The sequence below is a fragment of the Silurus meridionalis genome, chromosome 13 (genome assembly GCF_014805685.1).
Source record: "Silurus meridionalis isolate SWU-2019-XX chromosome 13, ASM1480568v1, whole genome shotgun sequence".
NCBI lineage: Eukaryota > Metazoa > Chordata > Actinopteri > Siluriformes > Siluridae > Silurus > Silurus meridionalis.
The window spans coordinates 22029233-22052388 of NC_060896.1; the positions used below are offsets into that span (position 1 = coordinate 22029233).

The following is a 23156-nucleotide window of genomic DNA, read 5'->3' on the forward strand; positions in this document are numbered from 1 at the left end:
TGGATATATATACACAGTTAAAAAAAAAAAACAGGTAAAAGATGCATATTGTACATCATAATCTCAATATTACAACAATCCACCGGTTCTGTCTTTTGCATTAGTGTGTTATGTAAAACTGAGTACCCAAGGCACAAAATTCGAGACAGATAAAGTGACTCAAAATACAAAATGGCACTTTATTGCACATCTTTGGCAGGCATTTCAAAGCATGCACACAAAAGTTTCCATGCAGCCAAGGCACATTACCATGTATAAGGTATTAATAATTCAGCCTTATTAGATGCGTGTTAAAATCGTAACGTCTGTTAAAAGAGAATGTACTTTTTTTTGGCAGATGGATTTTCAAGATGTGTGAAAAAAAAGCATGAAATTGCATATCAAGTGCATTCTCTTAAAGACAACAAAGTAAACAGTGGAGTAAGTAAACAAAAGAGTAAACTAAAGACCTCAGTAAAATGGAACAGTTATGTACAGCCACCAAGTGGCCATTTTGGTCACCAAACATGTCATGGCATTGATTCTAAATCAGCATGTCGACTTTCCTTCTTGCAATCCAAAATTATAACAAATAAATCGTATACATACTCAGAATTGTAGATTTTTAATTAGATTAAAAAAGAAAAAAACATGGAAACAGTTGTGCTGTTTTGCAGCACAAAATATAAAACAAGCTTTGGTCATTACTTGTTTCTTAAACATAGAATAAGAAAAAAATATAGCATGTAAGACTGCATTGTCCAGTCAGTGACCTTCAGTACAACAAGCTCTACACCAATACATTGTGGTCCCCAGAAAATGAAGCTAAGAGTGCACTCGCAGCTGGTTCGAGGCTCTCTAAGCAAGGCGGTCTAGGGCCAGATGACACTCATTGAGCTGATAAAGCGATTTGTCTCTAAATTCACCCAACCTGATATGCTGTGTGCTTTGGGAAAACATTTTCATACAGATGTGAAGCAGAGCAGAGCTGCTAACTGAGTTCAGACATGAGAACTGAGCTAAAGGACATGGCTTGAGAAATGCAGCAAAGTTGCATGTGCTAAAGATTTGGACCAACAAACAAATAAACCACAAATAAAGTACCAGTTGATCCAATTCAGACTTAGCAACCAGATGAACACTAGTGAAAAGGCTTAAAAATTTGTGGAAAAGTTCCTGGTGAACTTTCTTATGGAAGAAAGGCACCTATAAAGTACATTAGTAAGAACACTGGTTTAAAAGCTATCCTGAGATAAGAATAAAAAAAAAATAGTTGAGGCACTACATCCCTACTAATGGTTGCATGACTGTAATATGAAGTCTTGGTTTAATAGGCCACTCAACAATGCAGCTTCCTGAGTGCTTATATTGTGTAAACGTGCTTAATTACTGTCCAACTCTTAACATTTAATGGCTGTTAAACAGATGATGATAACACTTAGGGAGATTAATTGGCCACAAACAGAGTGAAAGTACTACTTCACATACTCGTGAGGGAATACATAGGATCAAACAAAATTTTTTCATGGATGAACAGTGGTTCTGAGTGTTACCTATAGTAGAATCCCACATACATTAGAAGGAAATCAGATAACAGATTACACCACACAGATTTTGGTCCAAGAGATCATGTAAACTTATTAAGGCCATCATTATTAAACATGTAAAATCCCACTACAGTCTAAAGTGGTTAGAAAGCTCTAGTGAAGTATGCAATGTGTAAACTACATCCACGAAAAATCGCACAGCGGTAAAGTTTATCTTTCCGAACCTCTTGCTCTCCGGCTGACCTGGGTGTTCTCAGATATTGGTGAGAACATTGCTGGTGATGATGCTCACACTGATCACGCCTGGGACGTTGCTGTTCTGACGGCTGCCTTTGCCCTGCAGATGAAGAACGTGGTCCTTCTGCATGTCTGAAGCATCGGTGTTCACAGCCACCTGACCCAGGAACGAATCAGACAGGACGTTTCTATTGTAGATCTTTGGGGAGTAAGAAGGAAATGAGATAATCAGTATAATCTGTAGCAAGTGCTATCCATATATTATTTATACATGCATACATAAATACATTTGTGTGTTTTATATGTTTACAAGTACGCGTAACATTTTAAAGCCATAATGTACATATGTCTTATATATGTAAAGATATATAAGTAAATGCATAAAAACCATTTGGATCAATAAACCTAAAAGATAAACAAATAACTGCAGAAAGGCCACACTGCAGACAGCACAACATCGATGCACTAAAAAAACTGAAAATGAATTTGCAGAATGAAATTAGAACAGATTTTACTTTTACAGAATCCCCCAGATGTTGGTAAATATTTAAATCCCTGCTAAATCCTTGCTCAGTATCACAATAGTCTGTCTTCTTCTTCTTCTTTCAGCTTCTCCCATAAGGGGTCGCCACAGCGAATCATCTGTCCCCACAACCCCCTGTCTATCTGCCTCTGTCACACCAACTACCTGCATGTCTTCCTTCACCACATCCATAAACCTCCGCCTTGGCCTTCCTCTTTTCCTCCTTGCTGATAACTCCATCCTCAGCATTCTCCTACCGATATACCCCATATCTCTCCTCTGCACATGTCCAAACCATCTCAATCTCACCTCCCTCACCTTGTCTCCAAAACGTCCTACAGGCGCTGTCCCTCTAATAAACTCGTTTTTAATCCTGTCCATCCTCATCACTCCCAACAAAAACTTCAACATCTTCAGCTCTGCTACCTCCAGCTCCGCCTCCTGTCTTTTACTCAATGCCACTGTCTCTAAACCATACAACATCTCAGGTCTCACCACAGTCCTATAAACTTTCCCTTTCACTCTTGCAGATACTCTTCTATCCCAAATCAAGTATCACAACAGTCTGTATATTAACTTATTAAGAGAAAACCGGTAGTTCTATGTAAAATCAGACTTAGAGCACCCCCATATAACCAAAATGTCATTATCCTCACTCCTAATATATAGACCCAGACGAGCCTTGCAAGGAATAATCTCCAAAATGCCCAGATTACATTTATTTTGGTACCTAATACATGTAAACACAGCATCTGTTACCTGAATGAGTATCTTCTCTTTAGGATTCTTCCTGTAGAAGAGCCCCTTTACATCGAATTCAGGATTTAGTGTGTCCTTGTGCACTGGTGAACGCACCTTCTTCCCTCCACAGCTGATGATCACATATGGGTCAGATGCTGCAAAAAGAGCCATCGTGCCAAGTCAAACCTCAGTGTAGTTTTAAAACTATTATAAGCAGTACAGCAATAAAAACATACATCCGCCAGTGTCCTGGGCCTCCAGTCCTGCGGCCTTCAACACATGCACCTGTGTAACCAGCTGTGGATAACCACACAGGCCTGTCCAACAAGTCTGTGGAGGCTCATCCAGGGTCAGTTCCCTGAGACACACACACAAATCAGCAAATAATATGATGAGACAAAGGTGATCTGCATGGACTCAGTGTTTTTATTGTTTGCAAGCATAACCCAAAGCTAGGAGAGGAGAACTGGGTGAACTGTTACTTGCACTCTGAAGGCACATCTGTGAAGACTCGTAACAGGAAATCTCCTTGTAGACCAGGGTCAAAAGTTGTCGGAATGATAACGTAACGACCTTCTTTCAATTCCTTCCGCAAGAACACGCTGCGGGAGTTGATGTAAGCAGAGCTGCATATTTTCTGCTGCGGCCGGTGCATGCGGTAGATCCTGTTTAGCTCCACCTAGTGGATGAAAAGCAGAGTTGGACACGATAGCAAAAAAAAGTAGTACTGTATTTGCTATTATTAGTAGGTGCCATTGTGGGTCACTCATTTTATGTGATTATTAAATACTGTCAAGATCTTCCCTCGTTGTGTGTGTGTGTGTGTGTGTGTGTGTGTGTGTGTGTGTGTGTGTGTGTGTGTGTCCATGTTTAGTGGTCTGTGTGGGTTTGTTTTTTTATCCTCGTAGGGACCAAAATCCCATAATAAATAGAATATATAGAATATATATGATGGTCGCACTTAGGAAAACTTTTGAGTTACTGGGATTAGATTTAGGGGCACATGCTGATGCATTATGTCTGCAGAAGGTCCCAAAATATAAGTAAATTTAAGATAATGATAAAATGTGTGTATATACCCTTTGAAGGTCGAACCCGATTGCCAAGTTTTCTCCTTTGCCATCTTTAAGAGATCTTTTATCTTTCTGCTGTACGCAGATTAAAACTTCATCCTCTGGCTTTTTCACCTCAAACACATACTGTAAAAAAAGCACAATCAGACACATCAACACAACCACAAATAAAATAAAATAGTTACTCATTGGTAATCTAATTTAAACATATATCAGAAGATTATAAACTAAATTGAAAACTGGCTGACTAAGACATTACTCATGGACATTTAGGAAAGTAAGATGGTAACCATTAATCTAATGCAGCCATCTTTATGGCCAGTAACATTATACAAATGCGTGTTTAAACAATCTTCATCAAAATCTTGCAGGTAGAAAATTCTGCTACTGTCTGGTTGACTACGTAAACAAATCTATTTAAATTAAATAAGCATAAGCTCACACTTTCACATCCACACACCTGTGGGTTCTGGGGGTACGTAGCTTTGTTGTTAATGCAGCCGCCACTGCGGTTCTTTAGAGGGTCTTCATGGCGTGACCATGAGCCAAACTTGACATCCTCTTCCCAGGTCTTATGTATGCTCAGGTATGACGTGTTAATAAGGCGGCACAGGATCAAGTCTGTGAAGTGCTTAGTGAAATCCTCAAAGTTCATCCTGAAATGAAGGCAGAGGTCAAACAAGATGAATAGCCTCTGTGTTATTTAGCTACATTAGTCCCTAATCTATAACACATGCCAAATCCAATATGAGTTAAATCTCTTAACTGCAAGTTTTTCACCATGTGATATTCTTCTTTTTATTAGCTAGTAAAGAAATGATGGTTAATAGCTGATATAAGTGATAACAGCAATGAATGTGTAACAAGTGTGTTGTATTGCAAGTTTGCAATAAAACAGAGCCTTTGTAAAAAAAAATCCTGTATGTTGAAACTGTAACTGTTCCATTGCTACCTCTCTCTTACACACACATTTACATGTACAACCAGGGAGTTATCAATGAATGTTAAGTATAGCAATTTTTAAACATTTCCCTTTACATCTGGATCTAGGCTTGTAAATCTACACCAACCAGCCAGAACATTATGACATTCTTACATTTTGACTGGTGAAGTAAATAACACTGATTATCTCTTCATCATGGCACCTGTTAGTGGGAGGGATTTGAACAAGTGAACATTTTTTCAAAGTTGATGTGTTAGAAGCAGGAAAAATGGGCAAGAGTAAGGATTTGAGCAAATGTGACAACTGGGTCAGAGCATCTTCAAAACTGCAGCTCTTTTGGGCTGTTCCCAGTCTGCAGTGGTCAGTATCTATTAAAAGTGATCTAAGGAAACAACAGTGGTGAACCGGCGACAGGGTCATGTGCGGCCAAGGGTCATTGATGCACGTGGGGAGCGAAGTGTGGTCCAATCCAACAGACGAGCTTCTGTATGTCAAATAGCTGAAAAAGTTGTACGCAGGTCAGGACTGTTTGGGCAGCAAAAGGGGGACCAACACAATATTTGGCAGGTGGTCATAATGTTATGCCTGATCGGTGGTGGTAAGGTTATGCCTGGTCAGTGTTATAAATTATTATCTGTTATCATTAGACAGAAGTGATAATCGACTTATCTTCAGTGTGTTGTTTTTTTTTTAAGAAAAATTTAATCTTGTGAAATGTCTGCATTTAAAGGGGTCTCCTACCAGAATTCACCATCATCCTGTACAGTTACTCCCAGCTTCTCCCGCTCACTCTTACTGACTCTCTGCCATTCTTCTGAGCTACAAAAATAAGAAAGAAAGAAAGACTAAACATACTGGACAAACAATTAGATTCTAATTCTAATAGTCAATATACACAATATACACCTATTGCCAAAGCAAATGTGTTAATAGTGAAAATAGGTAAAAGAGGAGCTGTCCTCTGTCCTTTGTCCAGCAGGGGGCAGACTTGCACTAACCTGTCACTCCAAGCCCCGTTCCACTCTTTTTCACCCCACGGGTTCCTCATGCGGATCATGGTGAGCTTCTCAGACTTAAAGAAGGCGAGCAGACCGTGGCCCAGCCGTACCTTGTGCACATCAGTCACTGCATATGCATGACCTTTGACCAGACCGCAATCCAGTCGAGCCTCCATGTCGGACTGAGAGGTCGCCTGCAGGCACGCACACATTGTTATTAAGTATAATTTAAAATGTAAAAAATAATGATCAAACAAGCTACTCATTGTACTTCAGGTTTTCTTCGGTCATTATTCTTTAAACAAGTTCTACAATATTTTTTGAAATACTCATTTCAACATAAGTACTACAACATACTAATTCTAATTACTCAGACGGCATGAGTATAGTATTTACTTTACACACAAGCATATACATTAACACCAATGCGGTTAGTCTCTTCAGAACTGACACTGCTCACAATCATTAAAATTGCTCTCGGAAAGCTAAATCATACTCACCCTGATGGAGCAGCTGATGAGACCTCCTCTGTTGTGGACTTTGAGGACACGATCAAACAGCTTGTTTCGTTCTTCTTCGTCCTCTTTAAAGCGGCCCTCCAGCAGGTCAATGGGTTCTGAGACACCTCCGGTAAAATCCACCAGCGCATCGGCTGTGTTTCCGCCATCCAGAGCCTCGTAGCAGCCGTTAAGCCTGAAACGTCAAAGAGAGATATTGATAGAAAGTTATGCAAGTTAGGTTAATCTTGATTTGTTACCTCATCCATGTATACTACATGATGCCTTGATAATCAAAATATAATAGTGACCAGAATATTGAATAGTATTAGAAGTTAATCAAGTACATTTTATTAGCAGTGATTCAGGCTACATGAACGCTTCAGGCATGCTTTAAGAATCTCATGTGCTATGCCACATATATTACTACTGTCCTTTAATAAAACTTTCACTTGCTTGGCATAGGCTTTTTCCACCAGTGCGCTCCAGAACTCATTGCTGTCGTTAGAATGGCAGTAAACCAGATGGCCGTTGGTGGTGGGAAGCCGATCATCAATGACCACGTCTAGCCATTCTCCAAAACGCCAAAATCGAAAATGGAATATCCCAGCGTAAGCCTCTGGTTTGTCTTTCTCCCATTCCTGGTCCTTCCAGTCTGGAATCACCTAAACAAAAAAACATATTTTTATTAATAAGTTCTCACAGTGGTTTTAAGTAGAGTGACAGAAACAACAGATACATACTGCTGTTTTAAAAGAGGGTAAAAAATACTGCATTTATATAAATAATAACAGTAGAGCTCAATACATTTGATATTCTTTCTTCACACCTGACAGACTTCATTAAATTCACCTTTGCTCATTTACAAACACTGAAACCTCACTGGTAGGATAAATTATTGTTGTGGAAATCACATTTGTCAAGAAGTGCTTAAGGGAGAGCGAGTAAGCTGCTGCTTTGGACGTCATTAGGCTTCTGTTGCCTAGTGATGCAACACATTACACACCAGGCATGAATCCACTATTCGCTCCTGTATTCCACCCCTGCATATGAAATCGAATCAATGCAGTCCTTAGCAAAATTAGACTTATTGCCTTCTGGGTGCAGACAGACAGGGTAGGCGGGGTAGCCAAAGTGTGAGGTAGAAAGAGGAGAAAAAGTAGAGAGCGACCAGACAGACACATTCACACACACACTCTGCCACAGAGAAACTATTTCAGTCATGGCCTCAGAGACGGAGATAGAGCTGGAGTTCACCGAAGACCTGCAGCTGACTGAGGTGATGCGGCTAAGGGTTCAGTCTCTGCAGCAGCGCGGGCAGAAGAGGCAAGACGGTGAGCGGCTGCTTCTGCCCCATGAGGCAGTGTACCGGCTGGACTTCTCCGATCAGGAACTGACATTCTCTCACTGGAGCGTGACCCTGACTGGGCCGGGCCGCCTCTCAGTTACAGGTATCTCACAGCTGTGGACGCCTGACCTCACCAACCTGATGACGCGCCAGCTCCTGGAGCCCACGGGCCAGTTTTGGAGGACAGCCGGCGACCCAGAAGACGTGCCCATTAAATGTTTGGAGGCTGACATCCAGGAATTTGGAGAGCGGATCGCTGAGTTGGCCAAGGTCAGAAAGGTCATGTATTTCCTGTTCGCCTTCAAGGAGGGAGTGGAGAAAAGCGGCATCAAGTGCTCAGTGGTGTTCAAGAGTAACGCTCAAGCTGGCTCATGAGTTTGAAAGCAACGGAAAGCTTTTGATGTTATATTGTTATTAATATTCTGAAACTGAATACTGATGCTTATGCTGACTAACTAATCATTTGCCTCGTTTATACCCAACTGCCAAGTAGAGAATAATTTAATAGCAAACATGGGATTGTCATAAGAGTTTATCAGACTAATTTAGGGATAAATAAATGTATATAAATAAAATATATATATATATATAAGCACATACCTTGCCCAAAATGCTGCTTTAAGTATAATTATTTTTGTGAAACTTACATATATATTAACCTAACAGAGCATATATTAGATACAGAGCATTTTAACAAAATGTAAATGAAGTAATATTACACTTATATTAGAGACGGTGTTGATAGAAAAAATGTATTCGCTTACACCACCTCCAATGTTCTTCCTCAAATATTACAAATATATTATTTATAAATAAACGAAAAACATTTATTTGTGAAAAGCTCAAAATATAAACATATGTAAAACTATTAAAATCAAAGAGCTCTATCAATTAAATATTTTTAACATGTGTCAGCGTCTCTTCATTAATATCTGTGTGTGTGTGTGTGTGTGTGTGTGTGTGTGTGTGTGTGTGTGTGTGTGTACAGAAATCCAATCAGACATTCAGTTGTTCATTCTTCGCTGCAATGTCAGTCCTATCAGACATTAGGTCACTGTACACTTTAATCAATATTGCAGTTCATGATTATGTCCTACCTCAGGCAAACAGAGTGGTGGCAAACATTACAGCTTTCACTATCAGTCGATATATATGACATTCAAAAGCTTGTGGTGTCATTTGAACAGTCCCACATTATGCTCCTAATGAGTCCCAAGCTCTGTCTGTTTAAGACAATGCACCGTTCAGACATAACTTTATGACCACCTATCTAATATTGTTTTGGTCCCCCTTTTGCTGCAACAACAGTTCTGACCCGTCGAGCATCAACAGCATTGACCTGCTTCAGCAATTTGAGCTACAGAAGCTCATCTGTTGAATCAGACCACATCAGCCAGCCTTCACTCCCCACGTGCATTAATGACCCTGTCACTGGTTCATCACTGTTTCTTCCTTGGACCACTTTTGATATATACGGACCACTGCAGACCAGGAACAGCCTACAAGAGCTGCAGTTTTAGACATGCTCTGAACCAGTCATCTAGACATCACAATTTGGCCCTTGATAAACTCACACTTGCCCATTTTCCTGCTTCTAACACATCAAATTTTAGAACAAAATTTTTATTTGCTGCTTAATATATCCTATTAACAGGTGTCATGATGAAGAGCTAATCAGTGTTATTCATTCACCAGTCATAATGTTATAATGTCATAATTTTATCCCTGAGCGGTGTATATTACATATAACACACAATGTTTATACCAGGGGTATTCAATCTTTTCCTCAAACAGCCAGAGTGGGTGCAGGTATTTTTCCCCCAACCAAGCTGCACCAGCCATTTGTGGACAAGACTGGACACCACTGGTTTATACTAATGCTTTCATTCTAACTAGGGGTGTATTCTATGTATTCGTACCAAAACCTTTCAGTACAGGGCTTTTGAGTTGGTACACACGTGTACTGTGACTCAAAAGGGGTCAGAACATTCAAGCGCTTAAGCGCTTCCTTTCTAAACATAACATGTTCATGGAACTCACTTTATCTGAAGGTGTACCGTCATGCTGAAACAGGTTTTAACCTCTTTGTTCCACAGGGAAATTATTAATACATTAGCATACAAAGACATTCTTTGCAATTGTGTGTTTTAAATTTGGTGGCAATGTATGGGGTAAGAACCACATAAGTGTGTGAGAATCAGGAGCTTTATATAGTGCATGCATAAAAAAAAAACATATTAAAAGGAAACTTCATTCATTAGAACTATAGATTTACAGTAACCTTGCCTCCTTCACTGGGATGGACTGGTACAGAGACCACATCGCCTTCATCCGACTCACAAGCACTGAAAGCTACTGGACCATCCCAGACAGAAGCAGACCCAATGGAGATTTAGGTCATATACTGACTAAAAACATAAAAGGGAAGCATAACCAACAGAACAGAACAAGAACAGAAAACCCCAAAGACCACCAACAAAAGTGTGTGTGTGTGTGTGTGTGTGTGTGTGTTTATACGGGTGCATGTGCGTGCATGTGTACATATGTATGTGTGTAATCAGAGGAAAGCATAACAATAATGACTGGCTCCTCAGGGACAGAATGAGAAGAATGTGTACAGATGTGCTAGAGAGATACCAGTAATGAGACCACAGGAGGGAATGATGTACAAAGCAGGGAGAGAGAACCCCCAGAATGGAACTAGGAAGGAGCCTAGAGATTACAGTAGAAAAGGTAAAAAAAAATAATAAATAAAATCCACTACAGGTGAGAGACACAGCTCAGGCGTTAAACTCACTTACACTCTATAGTTACTTTCATCACATAAAGCTGCGTGAAACAAGAAAAGCAAGACAATACATATTAGATTTTGTGTTTACAGTCAAGTGAATTTCATAAGAATACATATTAACCTCAGCAACTCCGATGAAAGAGTCAGTGAGCAGAACACTCATTACCACACCTTTTTTTCTGTATATAAATAATGGTGCAATTCCCTAAAACAGTGCTTAACACTGAAGTACAGTGAGTGAATAAAAATATTTAGTAACACTGAATCCAAAGGTTCAGTACCTTCATAAACAATGACCAATAAACTGACAAAATTAAAGGAAGACAAACAATAAGAAAGCTAGCTCAATAAGAATACATAGCAAAAAGGAAACCTTCTGAATCAGTTTTCTACAGTAAATGAAAGGGCATGGAATGTAACCTGTTGCTGTGCCAAAACCGCTCTCACTCATAATTAGGGCAAGGTTAATAAAGAACGAAAAAAGGCAAAATGCGTTTTATACGACTTCCTACACACCATAAAACAGGAGTGAGGAACATCCCCTGGGTAAACAAGAAGCCCGAGGGTGGGCAGGTGTATCCCTCTAATTTTCAGCCACTGCCTTAGTTTCCATACTCCACATTACAGATACAAATCAAGTGTCTATTCAGATACGAACTAGAATCTGGTTATTTCTTCAGCATGCATCAGAGAATACAATGACAAGGTGTCATAACTCCTCTTAATGCACAACAAGATGCAAACTTGCTGGAGCTTGCAACAGGTACGTGGTTTAATTAAAATCACAGTTGTGCATTCTTAGTTGTACATAAATCTAATACTACTTAACAATACTGTGCTAATTCTGTATCTATAGTACATTTCACATACGGCGACACAATATTTAATGGATAAGAAATGTGTTGTTTAACAAAGAATAATGAATATTCACTCATGTGCTAGCATTTAAATTGACAGGCGTATTAGCGAAGCAAAGAAAAAAACTAAAGAAACAGCTCCTGAATAGCATGTTGCCATTATTTAGCCAACATCTCTCCCTTCCTCAGGTAAAGATTTCACAGATTAAAAAAAGAGAATTGAAAAGCATTTAGCAATCTATGAATCCAATTTTAATTAGTCTCCAATGACTACAGTATTTGTGGGGGAAAAAAAAGAAACAGGCTAGAAACATTTAATGATTATTACCCCTATGGTAGCAAACGTAGACAACTACATTACAAATAGCTCATATGTTTACCTCAGAATATCTCATATAATCATTCAAACATGCTTTGCAATGTCTCTGTAACAGAACAATGTACTTTTTTTCTTTGTCTAATCAACTTAAAGAGAGATGGACAAGCAGAGGCTTGGAATGATACTGTGTTTTTAACTAACATGCACCTCAGGGTATAAAAGTCATTAGGAAGTAGCACTGTAGCAAACATGTTGGCTTAAAAATAATATTTTTTTTAAAGCCACCCCAAAATGTTTTAAAGCCCAAAGCCAGGGCCTGGAAACAGACATGGTTGAGGCAGGGTTTATGATGTTTAGTAGAGGAAGGCCAAGGAGAAGGTTTATGGATGTGGTTAGGGAAGACATGAGGTAGTTGGTGTGAAAGAGGCAGATGTAGAGGCCAGGGGGGTATGGAGTCGGATGATCCGCTATGGCGACCCCTAATGGGAGAAGCCGAAAGAAGAAGAAGATTTCACATTACACTGAGCAGCCTGTGAGTATTAATGCATGGGAGCAGAGGGCAAATGAGGCCCCAAGAGGGGCAATGACACATAGTTTAGGAACAATTTATCTGCCTCATCAGTTATGCAGTAAAAACAAGGTAAGGAAAGCAACAGAACATGAACGCTTAATCGATGAAAAACTCAAACGAGCAAAACATTTGCTTAAAGAAAGCACAGGCTTACATTACATGCAGCAAATGAGATGTACAAGCCTATGAACATCATTAACTACTATTAAACATGTGCTTTTAATCAACTTTCTCATGATAACTGCTGAATATTTTTGCTTTAATTGATCTAGTTTGATCATACCATAATTCAGAAAATCGAACCTCAAGGAAGAGAAGCTACAAGAGTAAAAGACCATTACGCATACACTGACAAGAACAGGAATCTAAGTCTAAATTCTGCTCACTTAGGCTAAACATAAAGAAAAAAAAACAGCATAATAAAATCAATTGATATACTGGTATTAGTGTTATTATTTAATAAAGAATTTATACTTAGCCAAATCTGTGCAAAATAAATTATTTTGACCTGATTTCTGCTAAAAAATAAAATAAATGTAAAAATGCTTTTGAAAAAAAAAAAAAAAAATGTCACTGTTAAATACAATTAAAAACAAAAACAACAACAACAACAACAACAATGCAGTGGCATCTATCCAGATGGGATTTAAATGCTGATCCTGGATGCCTAAGCCCTGTCACTGTCTCACACATATATTGATATTGATGAAATTGGCATGCTTATACCGATGACTCAGTAGATCCTGGATTGGTATGTACTTTGTAACTTTACTTTGAACTCTACTAGGTACTGCCCAATATACACACGATCCACGCGCATTCCATCGAACAGCTCCTTACAGTTCCTCATTTGAAGACTTAACAAACAAAGGCAGGACATAAATACCAACATGAGGACACTCACTTTCTGCCACAGGGCCTCTCTGGAAGCCAGGCTAGAACAGGCTGCTACAAACCAGCAGTTTCCCAGTTGACCCTGTTGCAGGTCATGAGCGCTGATACCATTGACAAACAAGTGTGGGTCATCACAGATTTCCTGAAATAGAAGGACAGTGAATTCATTGGTTAGACATTTACAGCCCTCAATTTGGCTTACAGAATATGCAAAATGTTAATAATTACAATAAAAAATGTAACTAGAAACCACTCATTTTTATTTAGTACTGCAACGAATTTTGCATATCGTACACAAATCACAATAATATCCACATTTACATCAAATAACCAAGTTCGAAATTGATAATGATCACTGCTTTGATGTTTTCTTATAGTTCATGTTCATGAGTACCTTGTTTGTCCTGAGCAGTAAATTATCCACTTATATCCAAGAACTACACATTATATGGTTTTCTAGCATCATTTGTGTATTTAACACCTTATTCTACTGTCTTCTGGGAAACATAAATGGCTTCAGTTTAAACACACTATGACGAGTTGCTTAATCGATCTATATGCAAATGAAATAAAATTAGACTATAAAATTATTCATTATTTATTATAAACGCTAATGTTTAAAGTGTAGAGCAAAAATTAACCTTGCTGTTCCAATTCTTTCAGAGGAGGCTGTTTATGCACAGCAGCAATCAGACCAATATGATGCTTTTCTCTACTTTCTTTCCTGCTGTAAAAAAACATTCAGTGCTGCATTATCTGTCACCTCCACATGCCTATATTCTTTCTGGTATCCAGGAAGCGAAATAGTGAAAACTCCATGATAAATTTTGGTTAATCCTGTTTCTGACATTATTGGCTGGTAGGCAATACAATTATAAAAAAAAATCTATTGTACTATTTAGTTTAACTAAAGTCATTAAAAACTAAGGGGCAGGTTCAAACCTAAATCCACCTTCTAGCTACAATACAGCAAGATGTGTATATGTTTCAAAAAAAAAATAAAAAAAAAACGCAATGCAAAACAAAAACATGTGACCTCTTAGGGGAAGTGGTTTTTTTTTTTAATTATTATTTGGAGGCTCTCCTCCATTCTGTCTGGTAACCACTGAAAATTACCAGTTATTTGGTCTTTTTAGTGAGTTTGAAAAACAACAACCAAACCACAAACAAAAAGGGGAACTTCAGTACTAATAACACCACTTCTGCACTAGTAACATGGTTTCACAGTTAAAGTCTTTTTTGCTTCGAAATGAACAGCTAATTTGTTTATAATGTAAACTAATACATTACTTTGCTAACCACATGGAAACTGAAATTCAGTACATGCCTACAGACAACCATGAACTACAAACCTGGGACAATCCTACATGTCAGAAGTCAAACACTATGGGGCGTACTTCATGCTGCAATATCCTTGCACAAACACACCTCACCCACACTACACACTTAAAACCATCTCCACCCATAAGAACAATTCTAACTAACCAACCTGTCTGGATTTACAAACCTCAATGTGTTCCCTGCACACAGTCATGTTATAAAGCCCCACCCATTCAGCTAATGCCAAAAAACATCGAAACTATTACAATAAAAAACATCAAAATAAACACACAAAGAAAGGTCCACAAAGACTAATGCAAGGACATTAGGATAATGCTTATCTGCATTTTCAACTGTGAGCTTTATTAATATTTAAAGCCGGAATGTATTGGGAAATGTGCAATCGATTTGCCAGAGCCATGATAATAGTCTCAGCTGTATTTTATGTATAGTGTATCAGATGGTAAGCTCTTCGTGATCAACGTGATAAAAGATGAGAGAAATACCAACAAAAATGACTCTATTGTACAAAGATTTTAATATAAATCAAAATATATTAGATTATATTAGGCACCTGTCTCACATATGCCATCCATTGCCTTTGTTTTTGTATAGTTAAATAATTACAATAACAAAATTGTCACATTATTAAGATGATATTAGGAAAAGAACAGTAAATAATTTAATTATGGCTTTTACTTTTTTTAATCTTAATTTATATAACATTTATTTTGCCCACAGATCTGTTAAATTCTTGATTCTGACTGATCAGAATATGTAGATTTTCTTTTCTACATTTTTTTTTAAAGAAACTGTCCTTTCTAGAGGAAAAATCTACACAAGGTCTTGTATGGCAAACATTCTGCATATCCAAATTATAATAAAACCTGCAATGATTTTGAAGCATATTTAAAAAAGTTTTAAAGAATCAATGCTTTGCATTTTATGCAATGAGAAATGCTTTTTGAACAGTCGCATTAAGAGAGAAAGGGAAAAACTAAGAGAGGTTTATAGCAGTTTACAGCTTCTATAGCATAAGTAATAATAAGATGAACTGCTTCACAGACATCCTACAATATCACATGAATCTATATACAGATAAGCATAATTTTAAGAAGAAAAACATTAGCATTTCAAAATTATTGTTACGGATTACTGGCATTGTTTATTCTTTCTTTTTAGTATCTGCAATAATAAGCAAATCAGAAATAAACATCAGACTTACTTATAAAATGAAAATACTTTTTGCTTATTGTTTTTTTCTGCAGTAATAAATAACGAATCAAAATGGTCTGTTGTGTTCGTTGTTTGATCTTTGTGCCATGATGGAGAGTATGGTAACCTTTACATTATTTTAGCTAACAGTAAAAAAATTGACATTTAAATATAATGTGGTCAAGACCTGTATGTAAATAATTCAGCTGTCAACCAATTAGAATTAGGTATTAAACAGTGCTGAGGAACAAAATATTATTTATATTTTTATTTCTTAAAATTAAATTAACTAAAAGTGGTAGATCAGTGGTTAAATGTTTCCGATCGAAAGGTCATGAATTCAAATCTCAGCACAACCAAGTTGCAGCTATTGGTCCCTTGAGCAAGGACCCTAAATCTGGCTCTTACCCCTCAACTGCTCAGTTGTATAAATAAGACAATCGTAAGTCAATCAGGAGAAGGGCGTTTACCAAATGCTGTAAATGTAAATGGTTGGTTTGAAACACAGAGACTAAGGTTACTGCTCATGAGAAGCTCTTGAGTTCCTTTATCAATAAATATTTATTATAAATATATACAGTGGAACCTCCAAACTCGCGACCCTGATAGTTGGCGGCTTTTTATTTGGAACCGGACTAAGAGTAACTCCGAGAAGCCATGAGTGGCTAGAACGTTCGGAGTAACATTTCAAAACAGAGTTTGTACTAATAAATTACCTAACAATAGTTGAAAAACTATTTTATTATTGTATTATTCATTTAAAGTAGTAAATAAAGCATTCATGACAAATAATTCACAATTTTCATTAAATTTACAGTACAGTACATGTACACCCATTTAAATCGGTTTAATATTGCATTACTGGGTTAAAACCTCATGATTTTTTGTTACTCATGAAGGGTCATAGAACATTATCCCCGCGGGTATCAAGGTTACACTGTATATAAATATTTAGTTTTTTTATGGCTTGCTTTTTTTTTTTTTTTTTAACCAAACAAGGACCCATGCTCTATTTCCTTTTTCCAAATGTGTACACACTTGCACAGACACAGATGATCTAAATGGGCTAAGAAACCGATTACTGGAATAGAATCCAGGCATCATATTTCTTCAAATCAAATAATAAATCATTTCTAATAACAATTATACAGTATAATGTTTACAGGGACACTTGAATAATCTTATAACCGGAAGTATAATTGATGATCAAAACGAAATAATATATTGTGCAGTTCTAGATTGCGTTTGTTTTTAACATAAAGTAATAATATTTCAATACATAAAATAGAGGGGTGGAACTGGATATGATCCAGTCACTAATCCGACACCTAACCCACGAGATAAACAAAACACAACACAAATCATACACACTTTCCCATTCAAAAACACACCGTCATCTTCACCAACCATTAACTTTGGGTCTATCTTACTATCCTAAGAAAAATATTTGAAAAACCATCAATAAAATGGAATCTCCAGCATTTCTTTTTTCCTTTTTTTTCCTTTAGGAGAATGAAAGATCATAATGATTGGCAGCACTAGTCTCGACTTCATCTTTTATTTTCACGTTTGCTTCCAATATCCTCCTTAAATATAAACAAAATATAAGATCCGGTATAGTCGTGCTATTGTCCTGCTAGCTTTGTACTCTGTGTGCATAGGCTTTAGGTTTATCAGCTTCCAGTTCATGCCAAAGCTTTTTAATAGGGTTTGAGTCAGAGCTCTATGGCACGCCACTCGAAAGTCTCCACGCCAACCCATGTAAACTATATTTTAATGGAGCTCACCTTGTACACTTGTTTGGTCTCCTAGTTTAAGTGAACGTGAAAATTTTATGCTACCGTATTGAACAACATCTAATACAATTTTGTGGCATCGGTTTGTGGAAGAACCACATATTGGCTGAAAATCTCAGGTGCCCCAATAGTTTTGTCTATTTAGCATACATTAACAAATATTATTTTAGCTGCTTCAGGTTACATTTTTTAAACACATTATCCTTAAAAAAAAAAAAGAAAAAAAAAAAAAAGGCACAGATTTTATCATTATCCACAATTTTTTTTCTTTTTTTCTGCTTCTCCTTCTGTTGTAAAAATCTGGTTTTCACCAAAGTATCCCTTTTAAACAGCCCTCGTATCATCGCATCTTCAGTTCCTCACCTTGGGTCTCTTCCATGTGATTTTACCGATGCGGTTGCCTTGATAGAAAAGCGAACGGTCCTCTGCTGGAAAAAGCGGGTCCTCAAACAACGTCTTGTTGTGCTGGCATTGTTTAATCAGAGCGGCAAACTGCTGGCCCTCAAAGGGCTTGACTGAGAAGAACATAATGAGCCTGTAAAAACAACAGAGAGCAAAAAATGAAGAGGAGGAAGGTGATCAGACCACACAGAAAAGCCTTCGCTCCCCAAGTGCATTAGTGAGCCTCGGCCGCCCATGACCCTGTCCCCAGTTCACCACTGTTCCTTCCTTGGATGACTTTTGATAGATACTGACCACTGCAGACCAGGAACAACCCACAAGGGCTGCAGTTTTGGAGTTACTCTGACCTTGTCAAACTCATAAATCCATACGCTTGCCCATTTTTCCTGCTTCTAGCACATAATATAATGCCTAATATAGTCTACCCATTAACAGGTGACACGAGGAAGAGATAATGTAATAAAATCATAATTGTATGACTGGTCGGTGTATATTTTGTAGACTCAGAAAACCCAAGGTCAAAATCTTTTATTTTTACTTCAAAATATAATTTTATGCACTTTTGTGTTGGTAAACAAGATGCTGGGTAGCTACAATGCAATTAAAAATTACCATATTCCTGATCAGTCCAGTTTGTACCAGATGCTATCTTGTAAAAGGTTCTGTGGATTAGTGACATTGGACCAGATTTTTAAATGTTTTTGACTTCACCGTCACATCATTTCTGCTTGAGATACATGCAAAGAATGTTTGAATCCAGAAACAACTTATCAGTTTTTAACAGTATCAGTATCAGTTTTTTCCAGGCTGCACAGCATATGTTTTCATTCAGTTTCAGATTAAAAAAAAACTCCAAACACTGAGGCAAATAAATAAATAAATGATATTCCAACTACTTAATATTTTTTTATTTTGTTTGAGGACTGTAAAGAAATTTTTTTTTCTTTATTGTGATTCACATTAGATAAACACTAAATTGTTTACAGGGTCCTCATAATATTCTACAAAAATGGTTTCAGAATTCTTTGGTCAAATGCTGTAGGGCAACATTTTCCATGTGTTTTTGATCGAAGTGAAGTAGTGTTCAGTAGTGTAGTGCCAGCGCCAGTGTTTTCTCTATAGCATTTAAGCTCTCAAAAGGCTTGGGCGGGGAGAACATACTGTTGTCCATGATAAGTGATAACAGATATCAGAGGAGGAGCTCCAAATGGAAATGCTGTAGAAGGTTTTGCCAATCCTGAATGAAAAAAACTGTTGGTGGTCAAAGTTTTCCATATTGTTGGAGAAAGAGCAGGGCAGATTTTACTATCTTGAATTTGTTGCTGCCTTGTGACATAAGGAGATGTAAACCCCTTGAATGCATACTGCTCCAGCGTTTCTGGATAATTCAATGATGCAGACACCATTAGGAACTATTAAGGGTACCCCCCCAAAGAGAAACCAAACACACTGGTTATAGATTTATTACAAAAAATATATAATAATAATTGAGACTGGAGCTTGAAATTGAAACTTGTTTCCCTTTTGTTTCTTGTTTTTTAACTGCCCAAGTCCAAGGCCTTATAATTAGCAGGAATCCTGCGGTTTTCTGTTGTGTGTGTTTAATGTTATTCAGTTTATTTTTATGTTGCCGCTTGTTCCCACGTGTTCAGTCACCGTGAGTTAAGAATAGAGTCGCGAATAACTATTTAATCTGAATCTGAAAAATTTTTACATGATCCCACACAAGACACTTCCTGTGTTTTGAATATCAATGTGGGCTTTTGTATGATCCATACAAAAGGGATCATGTGGCGAAAAGTCATGACGATGACTCATTCACTTATTTCCTCAAAATGCCTGAATACTGGCAAATAAAATTACAATGGCTAAAAATTCAGCTCAGATGCTGGAAGCGAGAAAAACATTCACTTGTGATCATATAAGTGGAACGAACAGTGGGCCGCTCCTTTTTTTGTTTGCTCTGGCGTACTGCTTTTCGGTCCCCTCCTTTTGAAGTGGACTTGCAAAACCTGTATGAAGGGGAGGGATCTGCTCACAGCTACGGAAAAGCAAACACAAGCCTGTTGTCTGGGAGATTAGTCAGATGATGATAACTGCGAGAATCCCTCATCCAGCTAACCCTGCTTCTAGACTTGATAATCACACTGACAGAAAGCAGAGGCCGCCAGAGGTGCATTAAATATGTGGATGGTTTGTGGGAAATGATGTTACTGGTTGGTTTGAGACTTTCCCCAGCTGTACCACAACCAGGTAGAACACAAGATGAAGCATAATTGTTGCGTTAGTCAAAGAATGCAAGGTTTTACACAGAGGTGGGAAGTAACCAAGTACAAATATTTCGTTACTATACTATTTTTGTGGTATCAGCACTTTACTTCACTATTCATTTTTCAGACAACTTTTTACTTTTACTCATTAGGTTTTTACACAAATATCTGTCATTTCTACTTCTTACATTTTTAAACCAGGCTCATTTCTTTAGTTTTAATCTATTTGATGACTATACATATTTTGTCTTTTCACTGGATGCCGTTTTCAGCCCTTCAACTTATTTCCTGTCATTGCGTGACTTTTTCAACTTACCACTGGTTTATCATTTCCTGGCTCACACACACTACAGATGCAGGCTGGTTTATGATGCCAACAATGAGCAGGCAGAAGGCAAAAAATAGTCTGGTGTTAACGTGGATGAAACAGAGGGAGTCAGTGATGTAAATATAACTGATAACAGAGACAATCCTGATCATCATCATCTTTTCTCTGCTTGTGTTCTATATGGTGGTTGTTCATCCTGGATACATTCATTAGATAACTAAATTTGAAATTATTTTGTATTAATATATGTTAATTAGGGCTGTCAAAATTAACGCGTTAACGCAAATTAATTTCAACGGCACTCATTTTATTAACGTGCGATTAATGCAGAGTGCATTTCTGTTTGACCATTTTTATAAAAAAAATATAAATAAATAATATAGAAGATGAGATATTAAAACTTTCAGCGCAACGTTTATTCTTGACGTCTTTTCTTTACTCAGATATAAACAAATAAATAAACTCCACCGAAAACTAATTTTGAATCAATAAACATTTGTTTTACTGATGCACCAAGTCCCAAATCAGCATCAAAATCCGCCATGATGCACACAATGAACTCTCTGGGGTCGACGAAGGCACCAGTGCATTTTGTGGCATTTTTTTTCCTCATAACGCCGAAACGAACTTAAATTACTCTGTCTTGTTTGGTCGTACAAATAAGAGCAATACATCATTCGAATCTGTAATGGGATTACTTTTATTTATATTCACTCTTGATAACAACAAAACACTGTAAAATAAAGAAAAGGGAATGGGGGTGCACTCTGTCGTCTCTCCTCAAAACACAAATAAAACTGCCTGAATCTCTGAATACTTGCCTTACAAACATAATAATAATACCTTTAAATAAACCAATTCACATCAAAAACAAGTATTCTCTGATTAGGTCAACTGTATGAAAGTTATGAGATTTTTCCGGTATCACCTCATTAACCGTCCGTGTGGAAACAGCAAATGTTCCGTTTGGTGTCCTGATAATTTCTTTTATTTTAAAGCACCATGATTAAAACATTTTGCATAAAGCATCCATATTTGTCCATACCCATGTTGATTAGAATATTAAAATCTTGAAACGTTTTAACTTAAGGTACATTTACAACAGATAAAAATGTGCAATTAAGTTGCGATTAATCGTGAGTTAACTCATGACAATCATTCACTTAATCGCGATTAAACATTTTAATCGATTGACAGCCCTAATATTAATATGGCGTGAGGTCCAGTTTCCAGCGTGACACTAAAACAGGTAGTAGTAATGACTAATCTTTACTTAAATACATGTCAGAGCCCAAATTTCTTTACTGTAACTTGAGTAAAAAAGTATAGTCAGTACTTCAACTCATGAGTCTTTTAAAGCATGAGTATCTGTACTTCTACTTAAGTGGAGGATGTGTGTACATTTTTGCCACCTCTGGTTTTACATTTGCTGTAGGTGGACTCACTTTTTTATTTATTTACACTAAACATCTTTGCGTTTTCTCACCCTTGGGATGTTTGAGTGTACTTGTTTGCTCCTAATTTAGCTTTAATCAACATGTTTAAGCAGGAAATTACTTACAACAAGGTGGAGAAACACTGCAACAGATAATGTCAGTCACACCTGCCTAACCTGTTGTGTTACCTGGTGATCTGGCCCAATTCATGTGAATATGTGGAAGAAAACATATTTAGGAGTTCAGCTGACAAGGAAATAAATGTTCTCAAAGACACCCTTCCCAGGTGTGTTAGGAACAGGAAGTGTCTAAAATCCTTGAGTACAGAACCCCTAAACACCCTGCAGTGAAAATCTGGTTTAAAGAAACATTTAAAATGCATGCAAAAGGCATGCAAAAACAAGCACGAGCAAGCCCCAAAACCTAAACATTTTTATGCCACGAAAAAATAATATTAATAAACTTTAATCAAGGCCAGAGCTGCTTTTTGAATTGGAATAATCAAAACTTTGCAAACTTGTTAAATGAAAATTGTTTCACGCGCCAATTGCCAGCAATAAGAAGAAAAAATTGGCGCGTGCAAGCTGCAAAACCTGGTTCAATCAGACACAGGTAACATTTTGTTATGCAAAAAAAAAATCACTCTATTTTTGTTTACCTGTAAAGTGTCTTCCGGACCTAATGTGTCGCTTCTCCCCCTGGGGACTTCACGACACACTCTGCAGCCCTGCGGCTCGCCTGCTTTGGATTGTTTGTGATCCTCTGCTCTTCCGTGCTCTCCGAGGGGCGGCGCTGCGCAGTGGGGGAAGCCGCTCTGTATCCGAAAACAACGCCCCTCTCTGCCTCTAACTCTGATTGGTCACAACGCTCCCTGGCCGATATTTCCGCTGCTCTGATTGGTTAAAACTTTCAGCATTGTGAAACTAACTAGCTATGTTCTGAGATTGCAGGAAGGCTTTTTTTTCTTTTCTGGTTACTAACTGTTCAAGTGTACATTTTTTTGGTGGTGATCGTGGAATTAAAACCTGGAAACATTTAACCAAGTCGCTCTACACACTCTGGTCAAAAGTT

General features: G+C 37.6%; 2 protein-coding genes across 2 annotated transcripts; one reads left to right on the plus strand and one right to left on the minus strand.

Annotated features, from left to right (window-relative positions):
* Positions 1-159: 159 nt before the first annotated feature.
* capn5a (calpain 5a) lies at positions 160-22873 on the minus strand. The gene is made up of 13 exons (XM_046864573.1): positions 22744-22873; positions 18013-18184; positions 13329-13460; positions 6995-7203; positions 6542-6734; positions 6042-6235; positions 5785-5862; positions 4561-4756; positions 4107-4226; positions 3510-3706; positions 3264-3385; positions 3046-3182; positions 160-1962 (listed from the first exon to the last, which is right to left on the minus strand). Exons 2-13 carry the CDS (start codon positions 18175-18177, stop codon positions 1780-1782), a joined length of 1926 nt encoding a protein of 641 aa, XP_046720529.1. The 5' UTR covers positions 18178-18184; positions 22744-22873; the 3' UTR covers positions 160-1779.
* Positions 7223-9318, plus strand: ompa (olfactory marker protein a). The gene has a single exon (XM_046864574.1). It carries the CDS (start codon positions 7761-7763, stop codon positions 8259-8261), a length of 501 nt encoding a protein of 166 aa, XP_046720530.1. The 5' UTR covers positions 7223-7760; the 3' UTR covers positions 8262-9318.
* Positions 22874-23156: the final 283 nt, after the last annotated feature.